Here is a 14,199-nt window from a genome sequence, read left to right as displayed (position 1 = left end):
AATTTATTCCTCAGAATTGAGTGATTCCATATTTTTTTACCTCTGCTTGGTCTAAAAAAGTAACCGTTACTGACTGCCACAATTATTTTTCCTGATTTCTTATAGTGTTTCTTAAAGCCAGAAAGTTGCCATTTGAAATGACTTTAGTTTTGTGTCATGTCTGTGATCTGCTTTTTTTCTACAAAATTAAACAACTGAATGAACATCCTCCGAGGCCGGTGATTCCATAATTATTGCCAGGGGTTGTATTGTTCAATTTTTCATAAAAGCATTAATCAATGGAACAGTTTTGACTGTGTTGAGCAAAGGTTAAGCAAGGTCAACATCCATAGGATTCTATGATACACACACATCTTTAACCGCTTAGTCAATCAAGGGTCGCGGGGACTGGAGCCTATCCCAGCAGTCATAGAGCATGAGGTGGGGTACACCCAGGACAGGACGCCAGTCTGTCGTAGCTATGATATACGTTACCCCAAATTTATCTGGATAGTTTATATAGATTAATGCCAACTCTGTCATTTTTACAAAATGAAAATATAACATATCTTTTAATTTTAAAATAATGCACTAATTCTGAAGGTTTGAACATTAACACACACAGATGCCAAAAGGCATTATGGGAAAATGAGCCTCCGCTCATCACTGATTGGTTGATTTATTATATGTAAAAAAAACCAACACACAAGATACTGTAACGTGTGTTGGTTTTTACAAATAAATGCGTACTGGTTAAATATGTTATTATTTTCATTTGTTAAAAAAAGGCATTTGCAAAACTGAAAATTCTGTTTGTTAAGTGTGAATCTTCAATGCAACGACCGTGTGATATTTGGCAGGCACTATTTACAGTGCAATCCAGTAGATGGGTCAAAATGCATAGAACACTGCCATCTAATCCATAGGTGTCAAACTGATTCTACAACCCCTGGCAAAAATTATGGAATCACCGGCCTCGGAGGATGTTCATTCAGTTGTTTAATTTTGTAGAAAAAAAGCAGATCACAGACATGACACAAAACTAAAGTCATTTCAAATGGCAACTTTCTGGCTTTAAGAAACACTATAAGAAATCAAGAAAAAAAGATTGTGGCAGTCAGTAACGGTTACTTTTTTAGACCAAGCAGAGGAAAAAAATATGGAATCACTCAATTATGAGGAAAAAATTATGGAATCACTCTGTAAATTTTCATCCCCAAAACTAACACCTGCATCATATCAGATCTGCTCGTTAGTCTGCATCTAAAAAGGAGGTGAACACACCTTGGAGAGCTGTTGCACCAAGTGGACCTGACATGAATCATGGCTCCAACACGAGAGATGTCAATTGAAACAAAGGAGAGGATTATCAAACTCTTAAAAGAGAGTAAATCATCACGCAATGTTGCAAAAGATGTTGGTTGTTCACAGTCAGCTGTGTCTAAACTCTGGACCAAATACAAACAACATGGGAAGGTTGTTAAAGGCAAACATACTGGTAGACCAAGGAAGACAAAGCGTCAAGACAGAAAACTTAAAGCAATATGTCTCAAAAATTGAAAAATGTACAACAAAACAAATGAGGAACGAATGGGAGGAAACTGGAGTCAACGTCTGTGACCGAACTGTAAGAAACCGCCTAAAGGAAATGGGATTTACATACAGAAAAGCTAAACGAAAGGCATAATTAACACCTAAACAGAAAAAAACAAGGTTACAATGGGCTAAGGAAAAGCAATCGTGGACTGTGGATGACTGGATGAAAGTCATATTCAGTGATGAATCTCGAATCTGCATTGGGCAAGGTGATGATGCTGGAACTTTTGTTTGGTGCCTTTCCAATGAGATTTATAAAGATGACTGCCTGAAGAGAACATGTAAATTTCCACAGTCATTGATGATATGGGGCTGCATGTCAGGTAAAGGCACTGGGGAGATGGCTGTCATTACATCATCAATAAATGCACAAGTTTATGTTGATATTTTGGACAATTGAAAGGATGTTTGGGGATGATGAAATCATTTTTCAAGATGATAATGCATCTTGCCATAGAGCATAAACTGCAAAAACATTCCTTGCAAAAAGACACACAGGGTCAATGTCATGGCATAGGGTCAATGTCAATGAGCAGATCTGATTTGATGCAGGTGTTAATTTGGGGGATGAAAATTTACAGGGTGATTCCATAATTTTTTCCTCAGAATTGAGTGATTCCATATTTTTTTCCTCTGCTTGGTCTAAAAAAAGTAACCGTTACTGACTGCCACAATCTTTTTTTCTTGATTTCTTATAGTGTTTCTTAAAGCCAGAAAGTTGCCATTTGAAATGACTTTAGTTTTGTGTCATGTCTGTGATCTGCTTTTTTTCTACAAAATTAAACAACTGAATGAACATCCTCTGAGGCCGGTGATTCCATAATTTTTGCCAGGGGTTGTAGAAAGGGCCAAGAGGGTGCAGGTTTTCTTTGCAGCCACTAACTCCACCAGGTGATTTCAATGATGAACTGATTCCATCTGTTCAAAGTGATGTTAATCAGTGGAGTCACCTGGTGGAGTCAGTAGCTGCACCCTCTTGGCCCTTTCTGGAATCAGTTTGACACCTATGAAATCCCTGTGATAACAACAAAACAATGTTTCTGACAGAAATGCTTGAGGGAGCTAATTTATTACCACAGCATTTATCAGTAAAGCAGTTAAAGTGGGGGGAAATGTCAACAAATATATTGCAGGATGATTTAAAGTTAAGTTTTGCCTGTGTCTCAGTTCAGGGGCCGCATCATTCGAAGGCTTTCGACAGCATGGAGGCTGATCCAGTCACTGTGAAATGAGACTGCCCAGCCCACAAAACATTTTCTGGCTTTCATAGACACACAGATAATTTATTTTCATTACATATAAAACACCACAAAAATGCACTGGTTGCATCACATCAACAGCAGCACTTGCATCATTAGCGCATCCTGTCCCTACACTCTGTAGCACAGCAACCTTAACAGCTGCATATGACAAGCTAGCATAGTGACTGAAACCTGTAGTTTAGTAATCATTTTTCAATACTTATATACATATACTTTACTTATAAACGTTACTTATGTGTAATTGTACATATGAAGCCTGAAATTGTCACGCAATGACTCTAGAGATTGTTTGACTGCAGTTTTCAGGGAAGACTACATTCTTCAACTGCATTCCACATTGCCTTTGAAATGAGACAGTGTAGTCCCGCGGTCGACAAATGCAATTGTCAGAGAATTGTGACCCGTGAATTGAGACACAGCCTAATTTGATGTTGATCAGAGGCATGGCCCGGCAGGAGTTTGATAAAGTGGATTTTGCATATTTTGCATGGAAACTTTCCAGGTGGAATTGTACGTGGCTTACATCATGAAAGTGAGTGGTGAATTTCTTTTTTTTTTCTTTTTGTACCTGAGTTACGTGGAGGCCTTTGGAACCATTAATGGCTGGCCAGTTCCTTATCGGTTTATGGTCACATGTACCAACAATCGCCCGATGCATCCAGCATTGTTGTAGTCACAGTGTCAGTGTGGGAGTACCTGTAGAGAAGTGATATGAATGGGTGGAGTGCTGGTTGGGGCTGCTGGTCTTGGTGTCATGGCACTTTGGGACTGCATCTGAGCCAAGGTCTGCTGGTGAATCATCAGCAGCTGCCCACTCTCACTGCGAACCAAGACCACACCTACAAGAGGCAAATATCAGAGGAGTGAAATGACCCAAAGTTTGTGGCGCATCAGTTCCACTGTCTCACCACTGAAACTGCCCCTCATTGACAACATGGATAGTTATATACCACTGCTTGGTGTTTCTAAATTGTTATTTGCACTGTGGATTACTTTGATCTGGCACTACGATAGTCTGGCAACCTGTCTCAGGATGTACTCCGCCTCTCACCCAGGAATAACTGGGATAAGCTTCAGTGCCCAGACCCTACATTGACATAAGTAGGTTTAGAAAATGGATGGATGGCCGGAGAAGTTTGATCTGACCAGTCACAGCTAGGGATGGGTTCTGATCAGATTTTATCGATATCAATGCCATTATCGATTCCACTTATCGATCTGATTCCTTATGAAATCCCTTATCAATACCTCCTGTGAATTTTCTGTATACTAAAAGTAGGCTTTACAGGTTTTCTATGTCAACAACATTTTATTGAGTCTTAAAGTAAATAAATATAAAATTGGTCACTGGATTCTTGATCTCTGGACATAAATAGAAATAAACCAGATCTGTAGTTTTTGTCAAAAGCATTTACTTTCAGATATTAATGACACAAATGTAACTCCATAACATCTGAGCTGAGCTCAGCCGGGTACGCTGCAAGTCAGGATGTAATTCATAAAACACAATGTCTTATTTTGGGAGAAAAAAAAATGTTTTGGTTTGTTGTCTGTATTACAACGTTTGGAAAGAGGTGTCCACAACGTAAATTCTTCCTTCCAGAACAGCTCTTTATATAATAATTTTTGATTCATCTACCCGTTGCCACATGTACAGAAAGACTGGATTATCATTCCTACACTCATATTGTTATATTTAATACAAAATAATCAGTGCACGCAGGAGCTCCTGCTGCCGCTGATGCTGCATTCAAGTACCGTCGGAAATTACACAAATTTTTTGTTGTTTCAAATTCAACAGTTGCTTGTGGCAAAATAATTATATCCACACAAAAGATTAATTCTGGCCTATGTAAGGTGCCTGAGCCCATTGAAACTGCTCCCCCACACAGATAAAAAAAATCCAAGCAAGCAGGCTGAGGTTGCCCTGTAATTTCCAACAGTACATGAAGCAGCAGCAGTTTCCGTGCTCACAAACCGGCTCCTGCACTGTGTGAAAACGTTCAGCTGCACCAATGATGTCAAATTAAACAATAACGTGAGAAAAACTAAACAAACAATTAAAAAACGTCAAGAACGACAGAAAAACGAGACAGACGAATTGAGGTTTTCGTTGCCCTTTGTTCAAATTTTTCAACAGCTTAAAAATCCTGACGTAGCGCCAGCTGCAGGAAGGAGGCTGCACGAAGTGTAAACAATGCCAACGACAGTCAACGAAAGTCCAGATTTCTTGTTTCGTCAGGGCTTCGTCACCCTTCGTTAAGTGCCGTGTGACTGGGCCATTAATCCACACAAAAGTGACTCGTGATTGACATATTTTAATGGCTTTGAGAGGGGTTAAGAAACGGATTTGCCACTTCTGAAAAGCAGCAAAGCAGAGAACTAGGGCTGCAGCTATCAAATATTTTTGGAATCAAGTATTCTATTGATTATTTTATCGCTTAATGGAGTAATCTGATAAAAAAGTCCTTTTATATTTTTAAACAATATCGGTAGTGGCAGGGGTCTCCCTAAGCAATGGCACAATGTCGCTGTGCTATCATGCAGATTTTTAAGTTTAGGATGTTCCCTCTCTCTGTTTTCCCAGGTAATTATTTATTTTTTCACATTATTAAGAGTTTTGGAGCTTTGCCAAACCATAAGCCCAGGCACTTCTTATTTGCACTTTTTATTGCTATGGTTTATTCAGTGTTTAGTGTATATTTCTACATGAAGTACAGAGCAGCTCAAACCAAAGTCAAATTCCTTGTTTTCTGTGGATACTTGGCGAATAACAACGCCTTTGAAAAAACGGCTGTGGAGTGCAACATTTCCACAACAGCTGCACTGATAACTTAACTCTACAGCCTGTTGATAAAAACTCTTATCAAATCTGAAAAAAGCTTCTTTTTTTTTTGAATAGTTAAACAGGATTAATTTAAAGTGCGCTTCCTTTCACTTCATCTGCGGAGGTGGAGAGCAGCCAGTGGAGCAAACCACATTTAAAATATATATATATATATATATATATATATATATATATATATATAAAACACACTGCTTCACTTTAAATGCATAATAAGTCCATTTCAGATGATCAGCACAGACCCTTTCTCTTAAAAACTTTATTTTACTCAGCATGTGGCTTTGTAAACTTGTAGCATCACCTGCTACATTGATTAGTGCTTACATTAGTTATGGGCATGCACTACAGTCATCTTCTCGGTTTTTTGTGGGAGCGTTACAGTGCCACCTACAGGCCTGGCATATGTACTACAGCTTTAAACAAAGCTTTGAGACAAAGAATTTGCCTCAACCATTTTTTGTAATCAAATTATTCGAATTACTCGATTAATCGTTTCAGCCCTACAGAGATCCAATGAAGCAGCAGGTCGGAGCACTGCTTCATTGCTTCAAGCACAGCCACTGCAGAAGCGGTTGATTACAGACTCACTGCAGGATTTGCAATCAAAGTAGAGAAATTTTAGTTTCCTGATAAACACCCTCAAAAACAATGGCTGCTCTGAAGGACCGATAAGAGAATCGTTAAGAAAAAAGGCTATTGATATCAGTGGACCAAATCATTTCTTGACGGTTCTCGAAAAGAACCGGTTCTCGATACCAGAGGTGGGAGGAAGTCACTGTCAAATCATTCTCAAGTCATCAATTTGCAAGTCCCAAGTCTGCTTGCAAACAATTGGTGGTCATTATGACTTGGGAGTTGCTGATTCATGACTTGAGAGTGATTTGATAGTGACTTTGTCCCACCTCTGCTCGATACCCAACCCTAGTCACAGCCCGGGAGGTCATCACATGCAATCAGGTCCAGATGTGGATAGGGCTGTCACAATTATTACAATATTCGTCAATCGTGATTATTTTTCATATTCGCGATTATTTTTCATATTCGCGATTACCGTGAATTATTTATTTTATCCACAAAGCATAAAACGACTCAGAATCTGACGTCATTGTGCTGCAGCCTCGCTCTCGTCTTAAGGCGGGACAATAACATGGAGGCTGAAGAGCGAGCCGTCCTGCCGTTTGGATAAGACGGCCGATTAAAACAGTGGCCGTCTTCTTCAAAAGCCGTCTAAAATGCGGAGCTGTCGGTGTGTGTGTGTGTGTGTGTGTGCGCGCACGCACGGAGTCAACAGGCTGCAGACTGGGAGGGAGGGGGTGCGTGAGGGAGATTCCTGAATACAGGCGTGACACGTTACAGTCTGAGAACCATCAGTGCGCAGCGAGCGCGGAAAAGAGAGAGGATTTTAACCCGAGTGAACAAGTTAAAAAAAAAAAAAAAGTGAAGCTGCTTTTACTTCCCTCTGAACTTTCTCTAAAGGTGTGATTCTGCCGTTACCGTCGTGTTCACACCATGTGCGCGTCGTATGCTGAATTTATGAGATCATGAGATGAAATAAACGGTGAAATAGCTTTAAAAACATATTTAAAAAATGAGAATATATGAATGAACTGAGCCACAAAAAACAAAAAACCCTGACATGGAGAAGCTGTGGTGATGTTCAAACGCACAGATCACAAAAAGCAGGTGAAAACTCTGAACTTTAACAGCTGTTATTTTCCAAAGGTATTTATTTGTTCAATCTTGAGTAAGCTCAAGATTGAACAAATAAATAAAAATTGAAAAAGTTGGGACTGTATGTAAAATGAAAATAAAAATGTTGCACCATTCCCAGTTTCTCCACTAACAGAAGCCAAACGTTCTTCCAGAGTTGTGTAATTATATTACAACAGAGTATAAAGAAGGGGGAAAAAGAAAAAAAAAGACAATATATTCGTCAATCGCAATTATCTGTCTGACAATTAATCATCTCCAGAAATTCCTAATTGTGACAGCCCTAACTATATGTAAAATGAAGATAAAAAATAAAAATGTTGTATTATTCCTGGCTTCTCCACTCAGAGAAGCCAAATGTTTTTCCAGAGTGGTGTAATCATACCGCGATAGTAGAATATAAAGAAGGGAAAAAAAGAAAAAACTAGACAATATAATCGTCAATCACAATTATTTGCCTGACAATTAATCGTCTCCAGAAATTCCTAATCGTGACAGCCCTAGAGTGGACAGTGACAGTAATGTTTGTAAAGATGTACTGTTTAACAAATACATACACTGCACAAACCATTTCAGAATAATAGCCATTTTATACTTAGTTATTCTACTTTCAGAGCGCTAGCATTAATGCAGACTTTTTTCCTTCCACCAGATTACAGCAACAACAGGTTTTTTTCTGTCCTGACTGCTTTTAATCTGAGTCAAACACCTGCTTTTCAACATTTTTCAAGGAAACACAGACTCAAATCATTTTCATTTGGAGACAAGCATTAGCCTGAACCACAAGCTGCTATCTGAACCACAGAGTACTTGCTCTGATACAGAAAACAGCTCGCTAGTTCAAGCTAGTTAGCACTTAACTGACTGTTCATTAAGAAACTTGGATATTTGTTACATGTAAACCTTTTGGAAAAAAAAAACCCAGTATGAATCATTAATAGATTTTTCCCCCCCATTCAGATCTGAACTTGCTAGGAGCAGATTTCAAAATTAATATAGTCCAAATTTAAATCTTGCTCACAGAAAGACAATTACTAAAGGGGATGAATTACAGAAAAAACAGTATTTTTTATTTATTTGCATATTCTTGTGTTTGAGGTTTAATGATAAACTAGCATGTTGCCCATGGGGATACGCAGGCTATAGATTGGGTTAGAAAATAGGTACAATAGTGTTCAGAATAATAGTAGTGCTATGTGACTAAAAAGATTAATCCAGGTTTTGAGTATATTTCTTATTGTTACATGGGAAACAAGGTACCAGTAAATTCAGTAGATTCTCACAAATCCAACAAGACCAAGCATTCATGATATGCACACGCTTAAGGCTATGAAATTGGGCTATTATTAAAAAAAGTAGAAAAGGGGGTGTTCACAATAATAGTAGTGTGGCATTCAGTCAGTGAGTTCATCAATTTTTTGGAACAAACAGGTGTGAATCAGGTGTCCCCTATTTAAGGATGAAGCCAGCACCTGTTGAACATGCTTTTCTCTTTGAAAGCCTGAGGAAAATGGGACGTTCAAGACATTGTTCAGAAGAACAATGTCTTGATACAATGCGGTATTGTATTACTTCCTGTTCCGGAGCACAGCGGTGTTTTGCTGCATCTGTTAGCTGTTTAATCTGCGCAGTTAGATTGATCTAGTTACCTAGATAACGATTTGTTTCACAGTGTAATCTTCATGTGCCTTAACTAAAGCACTCCCTCTGCTGAATCACCTCTAAATTATTTACACATTATTCACTTTGTGTGCTTTTAGGAATCCGCTAGCTTAGCGCAGCTACTAGCTCTTAGCCGGTTTAGCATGGCGGCTTCTCCTGTCTCTCCCGCACTTTTCTGCTCTGGGTGTGAAATGTTTAGTTATTCCTCGGCCTCCTTTAGCAGTAATGGTACTTGTAATAAGTGTAGCTTATTCGTAGCTTTGGACGCCAGGCTGGGCGAATTGGAGACTCGGCTCCGGACCGTGGAAAATTCTACAGCTAGCCAGGCCCCTGTAGTCGGTGCGGACCAAGGTAGCTAAGCCGCCGTCAGTTTCCCTCTGGCAGATCCCGAGCAGCCGGGAAAGCAGGCCGACTGGGTGACTGTGAGGAGGAAGCGTAGTCCTAAACAGAAGCCCCGTGTACACCGCCAACCCGTTCACATTTCTAACCGTTTTTCCCCACTCGACAACACACCCGCCGAGGATCAAACTCTGGTTATTGGTGACTCTGTTTTGAGAAATGTGAAGTTAGCGACACCAGCAACCATAGTCAATTGTCTTCCGGGGGCCAGAGCAGGCGACATTGAAGGAAATTTGAAACTGCTGGCTAAGGCTAAGCGTAAATTTGGTAAGATTGTAATTCACGTCAGCAGTAATGACACCCGGTTACGCCAATCGGAGGTCACTAAAATTAACACTGAATCGGTGTGTAACTTTGCAAAAACAATGTCGGACTCTGTAGTTTTCTCTGGGCCCCTCCCCAATCGGACCGGGAGTGACATGTTTAGCCGCATGTTCTCCTTGAATTGCTGGCTCTGAGTGGTGTCCAAAAAATGAGGTGGGCTTCATAGATAATTGGCAAAGCTTCTGGGGAAAACCTGGTCTTGTTAGGAGAGACGGCATCCATCCCACTTTGGATGAAGAAGCTCTCATTTCTAGAAATCTGGCCAATTTTCTTAAATCCTCCAAACCGTGACTATCCAGGGTTGGGACCAGGAAGCAGAGTTGTAGTCTTACACACCTCTCTGCAGCTTCTTTCCCCCTGCCATCCCCTCATTACCCCATCCCCGTAGAGACAGTGCCTGCTCCCAGACCACCAATAACCAGCAAAAAACTATTTAAGCATAAAAATTCAAAAAGAAAAAATAATATAGCACCTTCAACTGCACCACAGACTAAAACAGTTAAATGTGGTCTATTAAACATTAGGTCTCTCTCTTCTAAGTCCCTGTTAGTAAATGATATAATAATTGATCAACATATTGATTTATTCTGCCTTAAAGAAACCTGGTTACAGCAGGATGAATATGTTAGTTTAAATGAGTCAACACCCCCGAGTCACACTAACTGCCAGAATGCTCGTAGCACGGGCCGAGGCGGAGGATTAGCAGCAATCTTCCATTCCAGCTTATTAATTAATCAAAAACCCAGACAGAGCTTTAATTCATTTGAAAGCTTGACTCTTAGTCTTGTCCATCCAAATTGGAAGTCCCAAAAACCAGTTTTATTTGTTATTATCTATCATCCACCTGGTCGTTACTGTGAGTTTCTCTGTGAATTTTCGGACCTTTTGTCTGACTTAGTGCTTAGCTTAGATAAGATAATTATAGTGGGCGATTTTAACATCCACACAGATGCTAAGAATGACAGCCTCAACACTGCATTTAATCTATTATCAGACTCAATTGGCTTTGCTCAAAATGTAAATGAGTCCACCCACCACTTTAATCATATCTTAGATCTTGTTCTGACTTATGGTATGGAAATTGAAGACTTAACAGTATTCCCTGAAAACTCCCTTCTGTCTGATCATTTCTTAATAACATTTACATTTACTCGGATGGACTACACAGCAGTGGGGAATAAGTTTCATTACACTAGAAGTCTTTCAGAAAGCACTGTAACTAGGTTTAAGGATATTATTCCTTCTTTATGTTCTCTAATGCCATATACCAACACAGTGCAGAGTAGCTACCTAAACTTTGTAAGTGAGATAGAGTATCTCGTCAATAGTTTTACATCCTCATTTAAGACAACTTTGGATGCTGTAGCTCCTCTGAAAAAGAGAGCTTTAAATCAGAAGTGCCTGACTCTGTGGTATAACTCACAAACTCGCAGCTTAAAGCAGATAACCCGTAAGTTGGAGAGGAAATGGCATCTCACTAATTTATAAGATCTTCACTTAGCCTGGAAAAAGAGTCTGTTGCTCTATAAAAAAGCCCTCCGTAAAGCTAGGACATCTTACTACTCATCACTAATTGAAGAAAATAAGAACAACCCCATGTTTCTTTTCAGCACTGTAGCCAGGCTGACAAAGAGTCAGAGCTCTATTGAGCCGAGTATTCCTTTAACTTTAACTAGTAATGACTTCATGACTTTCTTTGCTAATAAAATTTTAACTATTAGAGAAAAAATTACTCGTAACCATCCCAAAGACGTATCGTTATCTTTGGCTGCTTTAAGTGATGCCGGTATTTGGTTAGACTCTTTCTCTCCGATTGTTCTGTCTCAGTTATTTTCATTAGTTACTTCATCCAAACCATCAACATGTCTAGTAGACCCCATTCCTACCAGGCTGCTCAAGGAAGCCCTACCATTATTTAATGCTTCGATCTTAAATATGATCACTCTATCTTTATTAGTTGGCTATGTACCACAGGCTTTTAAGGTGGCAGTAATTAAACCATTACTTAAAAAGCCATCACTTGACCCAGCTATCTTAGCTAATTATAGGCCAATCTCCAGCCTTCCTTTTCTCTCAAAAATTCTTGAAAGGGTAGTTGTAAAACAGCTAACTGATCATCTGCAGAGGAATGGTCTTTTTGAAGAGTTTCAGTCAGGTTTTAGAATTCATCATAGTACAGAAACAGCATTAGTGAAGGTAACAAATGATCTTCTTATGGCCTCAGACAGTGGACTCATCTCTGTGCTTGTTCTGTTAGACCTCAGTGCTGCTTTTGATACTGTTGACCATAAAATTTTATTACAGAGATTAGAGCATGCCATAGGTATTAAAGGCACTGCGCTGCGGTGGTTTGAATCATATTTATCTAATAGATTACAATTTGTTCATGTAAATGGGGAATCTTCTTCACAGACTAAGGTTAATTATGGAGTTCCACAAGGTTCTGTGCTAGGACCAATTTTATTCACTTTATACATCCTTCCCTTAGGCAGTATTATTAGACGGCATTGCTTAAATTTTCATTGTTACGCAGATGATACCCAGCTTTATCTATCCATGAAGCCAGAGGACACACACCAATTAGCTAAACTGCAGGATTGTCTTACAGACATAAAGACATGGATGACCTCTAATTTCCTGCTTTTAAACTCAGATAAAACTGAAGTTATTGTACTTGGCCCCACAAATCTTAGAAACATGGTGTCTAACCAGATCCTTACTCTGGATGGCATTACCCTGACCTCTAGTAATACTGTGAGAAATCTTTGAGTCATTTTTGATCAGGATATTTCATTCAATGCGCATATTAAACAAATATGTAGGACTGCTTTTTTGCATTTACGCAATATCTCTAAAATTAGAAAGGTCTTGTCTCAGAGTGATGCTGAAAAACTAATTCATGCATTTATTTCCTCTAGGCTGGACTATTGTAATTCATTATTATCATGTTGTCCTAAAAGTTCCCTGAAAAGCCTTCAGTTAATTCAAAATGCTGCAGCTAGAGTACTAGCGGGGACTAGAAGGAGAGAGCATATCTCACCCATATTGGCCTCTCTTCATTGGCTTCCTGTTAATTCTAGAATAGAATTTAAAATTCTTCTTCTTACTTAGAAGGTTTTCAATAATCAGGTCCCATCTTATCTTAGGGACCTCATAGTACCATATCACCCCAATAGAGCGCTTCGCTCTCAGACTGCAGGCTTACTTGTAGTTCCTAGGGTTTGTAAGAGTAGAATGGGAGGCAGAGCCTTCAGCTTTCAGGCTCCTCTCCTGTGGAACCAGCTCCCAATTCGGATTAGGGAGACAGACACCCTCTCTACTTTTAAGATTAAGTTGAAAACTTTCCTTTTTGCTAAAGCTTATAGTTAGGGCTGGATCAGATGACCCTGAACCATCCCTTAGTTATGCTGCTATAGACTTAGACTGCTGGGGGGTTCCTATGATGCACTGAGTGTTTCTTTCTCCTTTTGCTCTGTATGCACCACTCTGCATTTAATCATTAGTGATTGATCTCTGCTCCCCTCCACAGCATGTCTTTTTCCTGGTTCTCTCCCTCAGCCCCAACCAGTCCCAGCACTAGACTGCCCTTCCCTGAGCCTGGTTCTGCTGGAGGTTTCTTCCTGTTAAAAGGGAGTTTTTCCTTCCCACTGTCGCCAAGTGCTTGCTCACAGGGGGTCGTTTTGACCGTTGGGGTTTTTACGTAATTATTGTATGGCCTTGCCTTACAATATAAAGCACCTTGGGGCAACTGTTTGTTGTGATTTGGCGCTATATAAATAAAATTGATTGATTGATTGATTGAAGAACAGCGTAGTTTGATTAAAAAGTTGATTGGAGAGGGGAAAACTTATGTATATAACAATAAGAAATACTCGCATACTCAAAACCTGAATTAATCTTTTTAGTCACATAGCACTACTATTATTCTGAACATTACTGCAGCTGACATTTTTCCAAGGGTGGTAAAAAACTATGCAAAGTTTCCACAATGAGTTGGAATGGCGTGCGAGTCCAGAATGTTTTTTAATTCACAAGGTCTCATCAATGCCTCAGACAGAAAGAAAAAGAGCAGAATCAGTTAGCCGGAAGTACAACCCCAATTCCAATTAAGTTGGGATGTTGTGTGAAATGTAAATAAAAACAGAATATAATGATTTGCAAATCCTCTTCAACCTATATTCACTTGAATACACCACAAAGACAAGATATTTAATGTTCAAATTGATAGACGTTGTTGTGCAAATATTTGCTCATTTTGAAATGGATGCCTGCAACACATTTCAAAAATCTGGGACGGGGCAACAAAAGACTAGGAAAGATGATAAATGCTCAAAGAACACCTGTTTGGAACATTCCACAGGTGAACAGGTAAACTGGAAACAGGTGTCATGATTGGGTATAAAAGGACCATCCCCAAAAGGC

At 39.4% G+C, this 14,199-nt stretch overlaps 1 protein-coding gene across 1 annotated transcript in view; it reads right to left on the bottom strand.

Moving 5' to 3' along the window:
• Positions 1–14,199, bottom strand: part of LOC117512652 (transcription initiation factor TFIID subunit 4-like) — a 68,326-nt gene that overhangs the window by 39,625 nt on the left and 14,502 nt on the right. Inside the window, exon 2 of the mRNA XM_034172805.1 lies at positions 3,534–3,676. Within this exon, the coding sequence (XP_034028696.1) occupies positions 3,534–3,676 (143 nt within the window). The remainder of the gene's footprint in view (positions 1–3,533; positions 3,677–14,199) is intronic.

The sequence above is a fragment of the Thalassophryne amazonica genome, chromosome 6, assembly GCF_902500255.1.
Source record: "Thalassophryne amazonica chromosome 6, fThaAma1.1, whole genome shotgun sequence".
Classification (NCBI taxonomy): domain Eukaryota; kingdom Metazoa; phylum Chordata; class Actinopteri; order Batrachoidiformes; family Batrachoididae; genus Thalassophryne; species Thalassophryne amazonica.
The sequence above is the reverse complement of the archived record's forward strand: the minus strand, read 5'-3'. Positions and strand labels throughout refer to the sequence as shown.